This window comes from Micrasema longulum, unplaced genomic scaffold, assembly GCF_059751315.1.
Source record: "Micrasema longulum isolate JH-2025_06_02 unplaced genomic scaffold, ASM5975131v1 h1tg001050l, whole genome shotgun sequence".
NCBI classification, from domain to species: Eukaryota; Metazoa; Arthropoda; class Insecta; order Trichoptera; family Brachycentridae; genus Micrasema; species Micrasema longulum.
The window spans coordinates 109,319-126,136 of record NW_028278238.1 but is presented as its reverse complement, the minus strand read 5'-3'; the positions used below and the strand labels follow the sequence as shown (position 1 = coordinate 126,136).

The following is a 16,818-nucleotide window of genomic DNA, read 5'->3' as shown; positions in this document are numbered from 1 at the left end:
GTATATACTAAATTTTAAAAAAATTACCTACAAATACTTGTGTTAGTTTTTAAATAATTGAAGTTATTAGAGCAAATAAACAAGTAAAAGAAATTACAGTGATACTGTTTTAGTTTGTACCAATTTTATTATAAAACCTAAAAGGTACACTTATACTATTATTACATCTTATACTATTTTTAGCTCAGTAATAATATTATTGTTTTAGGTAACCTTTTAAAAGTTGCAAGGGTTTCAAATTGTCGGACGGTTAAAATTCACTTAGTCTTGTATTTTTTTGTCTGTATCCAGTTACGACAAAGTATGATTTTATTTTTATAATCTTCAAAATATAAGTCTGACCAAAACCAGCATCAAACAGCATAATTGAAACTGAGTTTTTTTTGGAATAATATTCTTGCGATAAAAGTCAATTAAGATTTTTTTCACGAGTACAAAGAAACTTGGCCGGATTAAATGAAGACTTAATTTTTGACAGGTACTAAATGTAATATAAAATAATTATTTTCTTACCAAGTGTTCTAATGGTGATAACTTTACTCATCATGCCTTCACCTATAGTATTTTTACCAATCACTTCGAACTCATAAGTTGTTCCTGGAGATAGCCTATTGATTGTTACCTATAAAGAAAAAATACAGAACAATTAATAAAAACAATGTTTGAAACAGTCTCTATGGTTATGTCGGGTGAATGTGGTCATGTGGTAGTGTTGTGGACTTATGGATCAAAGGTCCTACTATACCACAACTCTATTCGAATTTTTCCAGCACAAATATTTACAACATTTAGGAAGTGGTCTGAAAATTGAAATGTTTAGAACTTTTCTTGTTTAGGAACATTTATTTCATTATTAGAAAAAAAATAACTTATTTCAGAGTATCATAGAATATTTACAGGAGTCCCCTCTTTTGGCCATTACTCATAAAATATTACAGATAATGGTCATATATTAAAAGTACAAGATATAAAGGATAAATGTCAAAAAAGGAAATTTGAGATAGAACGTTTTTAAGTTTTCAAACCTCTTGGACAGTTAAACGAACCTGCTTTATGTAAAATAGTCTATAATGTTTTAGATCGTCTAAAATGATTTTCATTAATACTAGATTAACGCTTAATTTCCAATATTTGACTGACATCCACCCTTTATACCCTGCATGCATTTTGTTTTCTTGTTCAGGTATCTTAGAAAGTACAGCCCAGATGTCAAATTTTATGAAAGAGAAATGTAGTTCATGTAAACTACTGTCAGATGTCATTATTATTTAAAAACACATAAAAATTGACATTCATCCTCAAAATCCTGTACCCTTCACATATAACAAACAATTAAATTACTCAACAATGCTTTGAGCATGTCCAAAAGCTTGTAGCCACTTCATTGGCCACTTAAGAACTCTTTGGCCCGCCAAAGATTTCTGAATTGTCCGTTTTGCTTGACTGTTAAAAATGTTGAGCAGCCTTGTTCATGGCATCTCAGCATGCCCATAGCATAAAAGTCTATACAGCAATGGTAAGTGCCATATGTAGACAAGAGATAAAACATTTTTATTCACTATCCATAATACATTGTACTCACTGAGGTGGCTCCCGAAGGAGTGACCGGAATTTTGATCCACTCGGAGGTTCCTGATTCTCGATACCAGATGGTATAGTCCTGTTTGTAGTCCGGGCCTCCCGAGTACCCGGGGAGCCAGTTAAGTGTCACAGAGAATTCAGTGGCTGTGCCTGATAGGTTGTAAGGGGCGTGTGGCTGTGTTCCTTCCACTACTAATTGGGTTCCAGTCACTATTGTTGCAACCTGGAATTAAAAAAAAAAAAAAAAACCTTTATTTGCACCTGCAAACACTAATTGCTGACCTAAAATAAGGCTAATATGGACTGTTAAATTAAAAAAAGATCTCAAAAAATTTATTAAAAAAAGATCTTAAATTAAAAAAAGGTCAAAAAAGATCTCAATATTCTATACCAATTATTAGCCTAGCAGAAGGCAAGCTTAATATGTTTGGTGTTATGCTGGCAGTGGCGGTTTCAGTACTAAATTTCTAGTGAGGCTACAATATATTGCTGGACTTGGAAAAGTCAATATTGATCATCTATAGTATGTTGCTAAATTAAAAAAAAATGGTAATAATTTTAGTGGTAATACATTAAAATAGAGATGTTTTTTTTAATTACAGTATGTGTTGTTGGAGCGGGACTATATTAATAGACTGACAATTGTATACAGTACAATAATATCTTTTTAATTGTATTGCTTTTACACAAATAGATTACGCAGGCAGGATAAGTCTAAGCTTAAATGTACAAAATGTTGTCTAAAACATCAGCGATAAGTTTTAGTAACACACAGCATACCTGTAGTAACCCAATATCTGAAAGACGATGAAAATCTAAAAAGTTTAAATCTGAGCGTGAATACTACATACCAAAACTCTTATTACTTTTGCAGGATTTTATTAGTTTTTGTAAAGGGAGCTCATGCATCAGTTGAAAATGATAGAAGAAACAATGCTGATATTCAGCGTGTATTATACGGTTAATATAATATACAGGGCAGCGATAACTGAACCAAACTGGAGATGAGTGAAGCCAAAAAATATGTTCATTTGCTAAAACTTTATCAAATTTCAAGAGACAATTATTTTTAAAATTTGAAGAACAGTATTTTAGTTTCTGGTATTTTCATTTATTTTTTGTATGTATTTTTTTCATTTTTAATTGTATTTTTATATTTGTAAATTGTTTGTAACCTCTGTATATGTAAAAACCCTTTGGGCGTTAATAAATAAATAAATAATTAACACAGACTCATATTTATTTACATTACAAAACAAAGCTTTAATAATGATTTTGAAAAAAAACGATGCACAAGCGTAAATTTGATGTTAAATGAATTAAAAGTACTAACATATAGGCAAATAATATTTTACAATACCATGATGTTTGTGTATAATATTATTAATTTTTTGAAAAAACACTGAATTTCGGAAAAAAATAATCAAAGCCAACATGAACATGACCACAATACCAGAAAAAAGGTAAAAATCAGTCTCCCATTTAGAAAAAAGATGAAGTCACAAAATTAAATTTTATGTGAGGCAGTAAAAAAATATCAAAAAATGGGAAAAACCATTTATAAGGAAAAAAAAATTCAAACTGAAGGTTAAGAAAACAACTTATAAAATAAATATATGTACCGTACATTAGAGCACACATAAGAATAATATGTTTATGTGTGCCTTATTTCAAGATTCAAAGTAAAAAAGTTAAATAAAATAATAATAATAAATAATTTGACACGTGAGTGTCATCGATCTGTGGATGTTGTACCCACACTCATTACACAAATGTGGAATACAGGCGATTATAAATTTATATTTTTAAATAGCTAAATGCTACTAATTTTCGAAGAAAGATGTAACGGTTTTGGTTTGGTCTCAAAAATCATACTATAACATTAAAGGGTACTCTTTAATTACCTCATTACTAGCCACACATTGATAGAACCCAAAGTCCGATCTCCGCAAGGTGTCTATGGTGATGTTTCCCCCATTAATCCGAACCCTGGATCTTTGCAGCGGCGCTCCATCTCTCCTCTTCCACTGCAGCTGTGGCCTCTGCGTCCCTTCTGCTTCTTGCGCCTCACAGTGCATTTCTACAGACTCCCCCACTTTCCGTTGGTACATGGACTCTGGCTCAAGGGTGAATACGGGTGGCTTGCGAACTAATACTTCCATTGGACCTGATGATAAAAAATACTCAATTAATTCACAATTTGATTTTGACCAAGCTAATTGTTAATTACGAGGTTTTAATGTACCGACACTGGAACATCGTTTTAGAGGTTCTTTTTTTTATACAGTTCCAAAAGGAATTGAGTTGTGGTCCCGTGGCTAATGTTGCGGACAGCGTTGCCAACTCTACCGATTTTTCGGTAGATTTACCGCGTTTGGGAGTAATCTACCATTCTACCGAATTCGATAGAAATTCTACCGAATTTTGAACATTTTTAAAATTGGTTCAACGCTGGTTGCAGGTTCATAACGCAAAGGTCCCAGTACAAATTCTTACGGCGATGAAATCAAAATTATTAACATTATTCGAATGTTGCAAAAATCACTCTGACTTTTTCTATTTTGGTTGCTTAAATACTACCTACTGTATTCTGATATTTTTCCTCTAAAACTGCTATAATTTTTAAATGCATTTAATTACGTACATACCTATGTTTATAAAGTATTTTATCTTTATATCAATACATAGTGTCATTCGATGCTTAAAAATATATATATATACAATATTAGGTAAGTACCTACGTATTAACTTATTACACCATAAAACACTTTAATTTTAATAACCAGTAATGTTAAAGCCCTCTGGGAAAAAATAGGTAATAAAAAAAATAAAATAAATTATACTTTTTGTCTCAACACCATCCTACAATAATGAATAAATATAAAAAAAGTTGACTTCCTTTTGTTTTTTTGTTTGATGTCTTTATTCACATCACTACAGGGGTGTTCTAGTAACACTTCTTATATGCAGAGGTTATTTAGTGCTGGTTTTAGATAGTGTTGAGTTTTTTATTTTAATATTTATAGATATCACATAAACAATCCCAAAACAGGTCATTTATAATTGTGTATTGCCAGCATTAAAATCTGTGTCAAACGTTTGTATTATTTCTTTTTTTTTTACTGATTAATACTCTTTTTTTAACAGGCAACATTTTTAGTAATTTTTGACACGCCAGGACATGTGCAGAGAAGTGCAATATTTACCTGAAGAGCCCTGTGTTCCCTGAGCATTGTACGGGGTGCAGGTATACCGGCCTTGGTGATTCTGGTTGACTCTGGTGAAGAGCAGCGAGCCGTTGTTCATGATGACAATATCCTTGGTCTGATACGGCTCCAGCAGGCGCTTGTCCTTGGTCCACGTGACATACTGTAGAGGGGGGTTGGCCTTGATGTAGCATTGCACCACCCCCGCCAGCCGGAAAGGGAGGTATTGTACTGTAGGGGTGAATGTAACTTTGGCTGGATCTACAAAAAATTATTAATTTAAGGGTTAAAAATCTTTTTTTTGCATCAAAAAAGAATTGCAGAAAACTCATTGGACTTGCATCCGAGTACATACTGCTGATAATTATAATATCTGCATATCATCCACTGCTGGATGCTGAATGCATTAAGAGCTTAAAAAATAATGAAATAGAAACCACTAACTACTAATCATTTTCATTTTATTCATAATGCATTAGCGACCATCAAGCACACAGAAGTATTACAAGTTTAGTGCAATAGCTCAGACACAGCCCATGCACATATTCATAAATACCTCAGGTGTTAAGCATTTCGAGATGCTATTATGATTACCGAGTGATACCGAAACATCCCAAATGGATTATGCGTCGGGTATTTATGTTTATGCAGCCTCAGCCACTTATTTTTTTAAAAAACTTAAAGATATAGATGTAAATAATTCATTATGTCATTTGAAGAACGGCGGAAGAGAGCAGACTTGAAAGAAACTTATAAGATACTAAATAATTACTATGACTGCCCCCTGCACGAGGTGTATCAATCCCAACACCAAATTAGGGGGTCATAACTGGAGGGTCTATAGTCGCAAATTCCATCTTAATCACAAGAGAAACTTATTTTCCAGCAGGTGGTTTCAGACTGGCACAAATTGCCAACTTGTCCATTCCATTTCAGTCAATACTTTTGGCTACTTTTTTAACTTATACCTTCTGGAGATGGGTCCGATTAGACCCAGATATATTAAAAAATATGTGATTGTGTGTTGCTTTCGTAGTGTAGTAGTAAGCACATTTGCCTAGCATGCAAGAGGTCTCCGGTTAGATTCCCGACATGATTGACATGAAATATTTATTTAAAAGTTGTTTTTACACTATCATATTTCATGGTCACTGGACTGGTATCTGAAGTGTAAGACTTATCATCTTACCTTCATGTAACAAAAATGATCAAGATACACTGCGATTGGTGTACCAATGCAGTGCCCAATGCACTATTAGGTGTGGAAAGGGAATGATGATGACGATGAATTCCTGTTCGCTCGGATATTTTTCAAACAAATTTCTAGACACGTCTTCTTATTAAATCATAGAATATTTGACAAATTAAATAATATTGGAAAAATTACAAAAAACGTCTTAGAGGCAACTTTTAAAAAGTGGGTATAATCTGACCCACAACCGCTATGCATATATTTTTCCGACCCAGCGGGCCTTTGGGAGTTCAAAAAATATATATTATTTGTCAATTTAAAAACTTTGAAAAACTCTAATAGCATACTGTCTATTTATTATAGGAGCAAAAATTCATAAACATTTCTTGTGTATCCACGAACAGGCCGTGCCTTTGTGGGATTTTTTTGTTTACTATTTTTACTGTTAATTTGTATTTCATTAATATGTATTTCATCCTTTATTTTTTGAATACTCTGTATTACCTCTTATGTATATTGTAAAAAAAAAACAAAAATAAGTCAATAATTAAAAAACAAAATAAATAAAAAAAATATGTGAAAATTAAATGAAAGAGTAACATTCACTTACATTCAACATTTAAGTAAGCGGAGGCACTCTGCGGCTCGCCGATGCCGTTGGACACCTCACACAGGTACTGGCCGCTGTCGTCGGCCGCCACCGGGTTGACCACCAGCGAGCCGTCGCGCCGGATGGCCACGCGAGTCTCCAGCGACGCCACCTCCTTCACGGGCGCGCCCTCCCGGAACCACTTCACCGTCACGTTTCCGGGCAGCGCCTTGGCCTCGCACGAGAACTGCACCTTCTCCCCCTCCAGCTTGGTCTGGTTGGCTGGCGGCATCTTCGCAATCAGAGCAAGGTTACACTCCCGCTCCTCTCTCACTCCCGCCAAAATCCTCAGATTGTTCAAATGTGTTTGTGACTTCAAAATAAACTTTACATAAAATAAATCTTCCCGCCACTTATCCAAAAGGGATATACACGTTTGTAAATTGAGAGATAAATGTTATTTGAAAACAAGTATCCGGTTCTTGTGCCAACTGATCTTTGTGTCGATGAGTTGAACAGATTTGAATAGGTAAAACCACACGAAATAAGCGATTTATATGTTGTTTCCCCTTTACATTACACAGTCAACCCTCCAATAATGCAATATTTTCATACAACGCAAATGTCATAAGTCTTCTCATGCACGAGTGTCGAATACTCTGACTTTGGACATGTCCATCCTCAAATATTTGTTGGATTTAATCATTTCATGTCTTTCTCGGTCTTCCTCGATTTCTAAATCTTTTAACATATAAAAACAGAGATGAAGAACATTTTAGAGAAGGTAATATGGAAGTCTAGGCATCTAGAGAGCTTATGACCTGTCATTGGCTGGTTTAAGTGGCCACAGACATACCGTGTAACATGCACCATTCTGTCTATGTTTAAATATCCATATTTCCTCAACTCTTTTAAGTCTTCGCTGTACATGTCCAAACCAACGCAGCACTTTTTTGTTGATTTTGTCAATAATGCTTATCTTAGCTAGACTACAACATCTGCAGCTAGAGTTTATGGATCGGTCCGTTTGTTATAATATTATCAAATACTATGGAGTACATATTTACTAACAAATAAAAAATATAGAGATTGATTGATAGATGAATCTATTGATCAAGACATCCACTCTAATAATTAAAACTATGTGCATTAAAAATTCGGAAAAGCTAATTTGTTATAACAGCGGATTCTTTTTTTTTCCTCACAGTCAAAAACACATTTTACAATCAAGAAGATTTTTTACTAATGAAAGTTTTAGATTTTCCAAAATTATTACCAAATACTTAATTATGTTTGTAATGATTTTAAGCAATCATATAATAATAAAACATTGCGTAGAAATCAATTGACTTTTTAAATGAAATAGCATATTTGGCAATAATTTCAGAAAGATCTCTTTTAATCTTAGATATTAAGATGTGTTTGTATTAAAGCACATCACATGAATGGAGAGATGATAAAGCAAACACAAAAAAAGTCAAATGAATGTAAATTGAATTTATGTCTTATCAAGATTTTTACAGCTTTAAATATTTTAATGTATGTTTATTACTCAACAAGAGCTGTATCTATGTATTATAATATATCATTAATAATTTATTGGTTAAAAATAGTAAGTAACTATGAATTATAAAAACTGAAGTGAAACTTACATACTGTCCGGTGATTAGAATGAATGGACTAAAGTTGAAAGTTATATGTAATTTTCTTTAATTACTGACACTAAATTGATAATATGCTTTATAGAAATAAAGAAAAAGTGAATAAGTTTGTTATTCTTCCCAACTCAATACAAAACTATAGCTCCATGGGTTGGGACTTACGTTTCAAAAATTGCAAATTAAATATAGCAGAGAATTCATAAATTAATACATATTTTAATATCGAACGTAAAATCTCAATCTTAGTATAAAACTTCACAATCATCAACAGTTTAAATGATCATTTTTGTTTTCTAAGCTATTGTGACATACTGGATTAGTTTTGTTGATTACCAACGTTTCAAACTACATTGCAAAGATATCTTATGAATATCAAATCCTTTCAGAGATGGATACTGCAGTATGGCCTATTTTGTTAGTATTGAACAAAACTAATAGATAATAAACCCATAAAGTTGCTAAAATATAAATAACATTTTCTTTATTTTTAGAATAAACTTTCAACAGAAGTACTGGCTCATTCATCGTAATCACCAGACAGATTTTAATAATTACGTAAAACATCAATATTAATATCATGACAAATCAATTCGTGGTTCCAAATAAATATAAACTAAATAGCAGTATTTTTTAAAAATCAAAATATAACAACTGTTAAACCCTTTTTTAAAAATATTTTTTACCAACCAGTTTTGAAGCTACACAAGCTTCTTTATCAAGATATAATTTACTAATGAATATATTATTAAAACAACGTCTATTAAATATTAAATCTAAACCCAACAAGTCTTTTTGATTTAATTTAGTACACTGTTACAATAAAATAGGATAGGATTCATTAATAAATTATACCTTGATGAAGAAGCTTGCGTGGCTTCGAAAAGGGTAGTAATAATATTTTTTAAATACACCGTTAAAAACAAAGTTGTTTTATTTCCATTTAAATTATAATGAATAACCACAGAGTTAGTGCTTCGAACATAAATTTCACATTATATTCTTGTTCATTTCAAGATATTATAATAATCAAGAATTGATTTGCGATGAGAAGAAAAGATAACTTAAGTTAGGTGGATACAAGGATGAAACAAAAATGGAATAAAATGGATATCGAGTGGAATGAGGCGAGATGATTGTGTATGAACTTTGTAAAGAAGCTGATTTTCTTTGGTTCACAGCCCCCAAACAATTTTAATATGTAATCAGGGGTGATTTAGGTTGAGCGCCTCAAATATACCAGATCATTGCCAATTAGTTCGGACTTCGGGAGGGACAAATCATTATTATGAGAAATCAAAGTAATTCAATGTGAGGAAATGAAATCAGAGTAAGCGAAATCAAATAACAAAGGTAAATCAATATAGTTTTCATTTTCAGTAATGTATTTGGCAAACAATAATGAAAATATAAATAAATTAGCTTATAGCAATCAATATCAATATACATATTGATGTCAGAAAAAGGAAATTCAAAATAAATGTAACTAGGACTGTCAAATTTTGTTTGGAAAATATAAAGAGCTTCGAAAATGTTCGTCACATTACACAATTATGAAAGTTGCAGGTACGATTCCCGAGTGGGTCACAAGATTTATTCATATTATTAATAAACCTATAAAAATTCATCAAATTGCAACCCCTGAGAAGTTCATAAAGCATAATTATAGGCATTGTAAGTGTACTGTATGATAGTTTACTTTGTAGAACTAAAAATTACTAATTATTTTAATTATCAGTCTACTGAAGTTAGTAATGTGAATATTCCTATCAATTCTGATTTGGTATATTCCAGAGAACAGAGAACTGTTACATTTTACTGTTTGGTAGTTTCGTTGAAGTGAACAATTAGTTTTTCATTAAAAGTTAAACTCTAACAATCTTTTTAACTCTCCCTTCCCGGTGATGTGTAGTCAGTACACATTGCATCTAAAACCTTTGAAACCCTGGTTTTTTAGAATAACTTTGTTTTACATTTACATATCGATTGAAATAATGAAGTTTTAAATAATATATACTTATTGGGCACATAAAAAGCATTTTATCATAAATTTGAGAAATAAATCACCCATAATATCAAAAGCTCATCGATGTGTCGCATTGTTTCAAACACTCTTTACGTCTCACTCTCAACAGACAATTTCACGCGTGACACAGGACAGCCTGTATCACTGCCACAAAATGCCAGTTGCTCTCGAAGCTCCGCTAAGGGTGGTTCTTTTGCTTGTGCTGTGAGCGTTAGCAAATGTTTTTAGTGATAATATTTCAAATATTGCCACTTTTGACTTCAAATATACTTGATTGAAGCAATGGCCCATTAATGTTACAGATTTAAATCTCTAATTTTTGTATGTGTGTTGACCACACATCACCGGAAAGGGTGGATTTTTTCAGCACAGTAAGGGAAGGATTAAGAGATGTTTTGTAATTTGTCTTATAAGATCGAAATTGAAATAGACGCAAAATAAATAAAAAACCTGAAAGATTTAGATGAACGGCAGTGTTGGGAGGGGCGAGGTAAGGTAAGGTAAAGTAAGGTCAGGTTGGGTTAGGTTAGGTGCGGACGGGAGAATTTGGAGGAGACGTGCAGTAAAGTGAGGTTAGAAGTCGAACACAACAGACGGGGTGAGGAGGGTATCGTTTTGGTTTGGTTTCTGTTGATTTACCGTGATGACGGCGCCGCCCGCTATAATCACCCTTGCAGTGTGGGAAACCTGTCCCTCACCGTTGCGCGCGATGCACGTGTAGTCCCCAATGTCCTCGTGGCGGATGTTGGAGATGCGCAACTCGGTGCCATCATTGAAGATGCCAATAGTAGCGGAAGGCTCCACAGGATTGGCATCCTTGTACCACAGGATCTCCGGCGTGGGGGTGCCCTCTGCTTGGCAGTTGAGAATGATAGCATCTCCTGTAAGGGAACAAAATATATATATATTAGTAAAAAAACACGCAAAAAAATTCCATGCTTTCCCAACGAGATGTATCAGGGTATTAGTAGCAAACTTAAAAATCTCCATTAAAGTGAGATATTTGTGAAAAACTTTAAAAAAAGAATTGCGAAATTTTAATTTATGCTTTACTAACTTAATGGAGAATGCTTAGTTTGCGGGGTCAAGTTTGATAATTTAAATCTGTTTTTGCCAGATTTAGAAACGGTTTTGAATTACGCTATTATTCTGGTAGGTGGGTAGTATAGTTTATTTGTCATCAATGGCTAATTTTCCTTTTTTGGTGATCTTTCTAAATTTGCTTAAGGGTATAAGTACCCTAATATCTAATATTTTGAATATCTTAAACTTTTGGCAGACGAAAATATTAGATTCAATCCCGAGGGATACTACCCTCGAAACCGCAACGAATATTATATTTATCAATATTTATATAAATAGATATATATGGTAGTCGGTCTCGTGGTGTAATGGTCAGTGCGTTTGCCTACCATGAAAGAGGTCTCGGGTTCGATTCCTGACATAGTTGACGTGAAATATTTATTTTTAAAAATGTGTTTTACACTAGAATATTTCATAGTCCCTGGACTGGCACCTGAAGCGTTATACTGATCATCTCACCTTCAAGTAACAAAATAAATCCAGATACGCTGCGATTGGTGTACAAATTTAGTGCCCTATGCACCATTTGGTGTGGAAAGGGAATGATGATGATGATAAATAATGAACTTGGGAAACATGAGGTTTATCTTTTTGTGAATGTTTCCTTATGAATCGTTATTTGCAATATCTTTATTTTCTTCAAACTGTTGACAAAAACGCGATATCTAAAATTTTGCTAGTACGGGAATAATATTTCTTACTATGCACAATTATGATTTAAAATCACTTTAAAATAAATTATCAGCTTCGTTAATACTAACACTCCAGGGCCCCGATTACAATAGGATGTTAACTAAGTTAAATTTGACTGCCTATAAAATAAAATCGAAATTTGTATGCGAAAATGTGTATATTTGTACGAAAATTTAAATCTTTGTCGGTAACGTCATTGAAAATGTTTAGAAAAAAAATTGAATGCATATTCTGTTTTTCATACGGAAGGCTTAATTATACGGGCCCTCTCGACAAAGTCAAATTAAGTTTTCTGCATGAAAAATATAATATGAACACATTTATTTTCTAAACATGTTCAATTACAGGTAACTGACGAATATACTTATAATTTTAATATAAATATACACATATCGCACATAAATATCGATTTAACTTTATACCGTTTCGGTTTGTAATCGCGGCCCTGGGCCTCGATTGTAATAGAAAGTTCAGTCGAATTTTCTGTGCGAAATAATATTTTTTGTTTATAATTTTTCATTTAAAACATGTTCAATTACATGTGACCGACAGAGATACTGAAATTTTGTATACACATGTACATATTTTTGCAAGGATAATTCGATTTTATTTTAAACAGTTGATAATTCTATGAATGGCTTCAGACAGACGAAAGAATTTGATTCAGGTTACGGCACTACCCGGTGTAAGGAGTACTGCTTTACCCATCGTTAAACTACTGGGTGTCTTCCTTAATTCTGACCTTTCTCTTGACACTCAAATTAGTAGAACGATAAGTTCATGCTTTTACCAGCTGGGACAAATTAAATGTATACGCAAAAAATCGCGGGTTGATACCGTCCGTCAACGAATAAATGCGTTTGTAGTGTCTAGAGTCGATTTTTGTAATTATTATTATTATTATGGATAACTTATATAGCGCCATTTTCGTAATAAAATACCTCAAGGGCGCTTTACATGGTGATTCTATTATTAAGTTAATTTAATTGAAGCTTTTAAATTTGTAATTTAATTAAAATAATTTATTTTGTTGTCACGTGCTACGGATTTATTCAAATGATTTAGAGAACAAGTGGGTTTTAAGTTTTTTCCGAAACATCACTTCACTTTCACAGCCTCGCACCTCTGCTGGGAGAGCATTCCATGCCATAGGGCCTGCGACCGCAAATGCGCGTTCACCAAATTTATGGTAATGGTATCTACGTAGGTCTACCAATGAATAAAATGACTCGCCCACAGCCAGTATTGAATGCCGCAGCGAGACTTACTTTTGGAATCTCTAAGTTCACTCATATCTCTCCACTACTTCGGGAATTACACTGGCTAGTTTTCCACAGAAGTTGGAATACAAACTCTGTCGGCTTATGTATAAGTCACTGCACAACTCTTCTCCGGAATATCTAAGGAAACTTTGCATTCCAAATGAACTAGCTGACAGACGTCTTACGCTTAGATCAGCTACATCTACGTCGAGAGGAAAAGTTATTATACCTTTACGCAAACAGCGCACTATATTCGATGAACGCGCATTTGCGGTCGCAGGCTATGGCATGGAATGCTCTCCCAGCAGAAGTGCGAAACTGTGAGAGTGAAGTGATGTTTTGGAAAAATCTCAAAACCCACTTGTATTTAAATCATTTCAATAAATCCGCACTATGTAATAACAATGTAAATTGTTTAACTTAAATTACAAATTCAAAAAGTTAAAATTAAATTGATTTAATTATATAATCACTTTATAAAACGCCCTTCAGGTATTACTATATAAAATATAAGTTGTCCATAAAAATCATAATAACTATTGATTTTCCATTGTTATCGGGGTTCAGAACTGATAATTTATGGCAGAATATAAAAAAAATGTTAATAATTTTAAATATTTATTTATTTGTTTGTTTTATGCACCTTTAACCACTTATTTACGAAAATTTACTGGATGAGATTTTTTTCACATTATGTTACTTGACAGTACGTGGGTGGTGTTCGATAATATTATACAATTAATATGTAGAATGAAACATATTTTGGGATCTATAAATGGTCTACGTACATAAAAAATAATATTACTAACGGGTATTGTACCATTGTACTCCCAGATGACGAAATTTATCATTCGTCATAAAACCGCATACCGAATATTCGATCGTATAACGGAAAGCAATAAAATAAAAGTAACTGTTCAGTTTAAGGCCAAATTTTCATGTTCGTCAATTTTTTCATGACATTTATCTAACACTAAAACACGAATATAATTTTTAGTATTGACTAGTTTCACATCGATGGTAATGATAAGGAATCGAAATTTATAGTTTTAACAAACGAAACTGGGGAGCTAATTACTTTGAAACTAAAAAATAAATGTTTTTTAACACGCGAGTAATAATATATATTTTTTTTTAATATTGAAGCCTACTTTTTTATTTAAATTATTTAATATACCAACAATAATTCAACAGTATTAATAATAACAGTAATAAAACATGAGAATGACATTAAAATAACTGAACCAATAATATACTATTAATATATACGTATCACGTATGAAAGGATTATATATTTAGGGAGGGTCCGATGTCTTGCAGGGCACCAGCTGGCACAGCGCGGGTTTAAACTGTGCAACTCGATTATAAGCTTAAACTCTACCCTGTCTGCGTATTCTATAAGTGTGAAAGCACTACAATAAAATTAATGATAGATATATAAACTATATAATTTTGTAGAAAGTAATGCTGATTATTGATATCTTTAACGACACGTTCAATAATTATAGGAGAACTGTAACGCAAACAAACAAACAAACCATCACACCATTTCCCCGTAAAGGTAGGCAGAGAGGATAGAACGCCACATCACTCTATCTTTTGCGTACAGATCTCGTTTCCTCTACATTCATACATCTTCTCATGCACGCGCGCCGATTATTCCGAATTTTAACATGTCCATCTTTATGTATTTGTTAGATATGGTCATGTCATGTCTTTCTCGGTCTTCCTCTATTTCTGCATCCATCAACATTCGCATCGCAAATATTTTTAGCCGTTCTTTCGCTGTTTATTCGCTCTACATGTCCAAACCAACACAAAGCTCCTTTCTTGATTTTGTCGATAGTGCTTAACCTCCGCCTTGCATAATATATGGATCTCAACATTTGTGCGTCTATCGTACATAGTTTAACGACACATTCGCCTGAGAGTGCATTTCGACAGCATTTAAATAATTATTTAAACATATTTCTTTGATAATTCAGAATACTTTTAGGCATTGCAACATAATTTGACACAAATGTCATGCCCCAATTTTCTACTGTTTTTTCATTATATCATTAAAAAATTATGAACTAATTATTTTCAGAAAGCCATCAAAACAACTGGTATTTTTTTTAATTTTAAAGAAGTTAAGTTATAAAGGGTTACATGTTGACTATAAATTTTGGGGAACTGTTTTTAACAAATAAAATTAAATAAAACATTTTTATATTCCGTCATATTTTTTATGCAGGTAATAATTTTAAAGGCGACATTTTCACAAAACTACCCGATGGGTGTTTACGTTTTAACTTTTTCGTAGTATATCTTTTTAAAATAGCGTCTAATGCATCATTAGGCGCGGAAAAGGGAAAACACAATAGTAATCAAAATCAAGTCAATTCGCAATAGATAATTGTTTGTCGCGAGTAATCAAAGAAATGGAGATGATTGGGTGTTATAGATTGTTAATTTAAGCTACTAAAAGATTCGTCGAACGAAGGTGAGGGTTCGTGAACTTTGTAAAAAGGTCGAAGGGCTTTTATTGGTCGAGTTAAAGTGATTTATAGGGATAATGGTATAAAGTAGCTCGTGATCACCAGTACAAGTCTACAGTGTTGATTTATCACCGGCAATATTTACACAATATTGGGAATCATTCCATATTTGGGGTGAGGATAATAAGAGCTGGGATGATTGATTGAAAATACATATTATATTTAATATTACCTACACCGCACAGGCATATTCTAATCGATCAATGCATGTATTCGAAGCAAGTTGGTCACTGTCCATTTTAGTGAAGTTTTCATACATATATTTAGTCTTGATGGAAAAGCGAATTCCGTAAGATTCTAGCTGGTTTCGTAAGCATTGCTGTCAAAAAACGATAAAATTATGCTTAAAAAATAAAACGATATATCTATTATCTATGTATATATATTTCATACAAATTACTTAAAATTCTTGGCCACTTTTAAGAAATGTCTGAAACATTATAAATTCTTACAACCCTAATAAGTACCGAACGTAAGGTTGTCTTAAGCACTATTTACGTCTTACTCTCGATGCTATATTTGCGAGCGAGAGAGACACATTCACGCGTCACGCAAGCCAGCAGCAAAGTGACCTGTACCACTGCTATAGTACGCCAGTCGCCAGTTTTACGCAGTTGCTTTCGGGCTTTTGTTATGGGCGGTCTCTCTTCTCGCTGCGAACGTCAGCCAATGGATTTTTCATATTTTTAGTGATAAAATCAAAAATATTGTCGCTTTTGACTTCAACTATAAATTATTGGAGCAATTTCCAATGAATTTTCCGTTATTCCTATTTAAAATCTTTAAATTTTTGCATGTGTATTGGAATACACAGCACCGTGACGCGTGAGTGTTTTTGGAACAGTGAGAGAAGGGTCAAAAACAGCTTTGCCCAAAACTGTGGTTCGAAGCCCACAGTAGACATTTGAAATATTATATAGCAAATGAAGTAGAGAATTGTATGTCAAGGCTCGAGACAGGCTTATTATTGTCGCCTACCCCTAGGAGA

General features: G+C 33.0%; 1 protein-coding gene across 11 annotated transcripts in view; it reads right to left on the bottom strand.

The window, feature by feature from the left end:
* Positions 1 to 16,818, bottom strand: part of tutl (immunoglobulin superfamily member turtle) — a 67,623-nt gene that overhangs the window by 8,395 nt on the left and 42,410 nt on the right. For 9 of the 11 annotated variants that reach the window (XM_088233036.1, XM_088233034.1, XM_088233026.1 and 6 more), the window contains 6 exons: positions 10,892 to 11,133; positions 6,590 to 6,860; positions 4,788 to 5,048; positions 3,486 to 3,748; positions 1,583 to 1,804; positions 514 to 622 (listed from right to left, as the gene is read on the bottom strand). In XM_088233036.1, the coding sequence (XP_088089162.1) occupies positions 514 to 622; positions 1,583 to 1,804; positions 3,486 to 3,748; positions 4,788 to 5,048; positions 6,590 to 6,860; positions 10,892 to 11,133 (1,368 nt within the window). The remainder of the gene's footprint in view (positions 1 to 513; positions 623 to 1,582; positions 1,805 to 3,485; positions 3,749 to 4,787; positions 5,049 to 6,589; positions 6,861 to 10,891; positions 11,134 to 16,818) is intronic. The other 2 variants (XM_088233033.1, XM_088233032.1) reach the window with 1 other exon arrangement.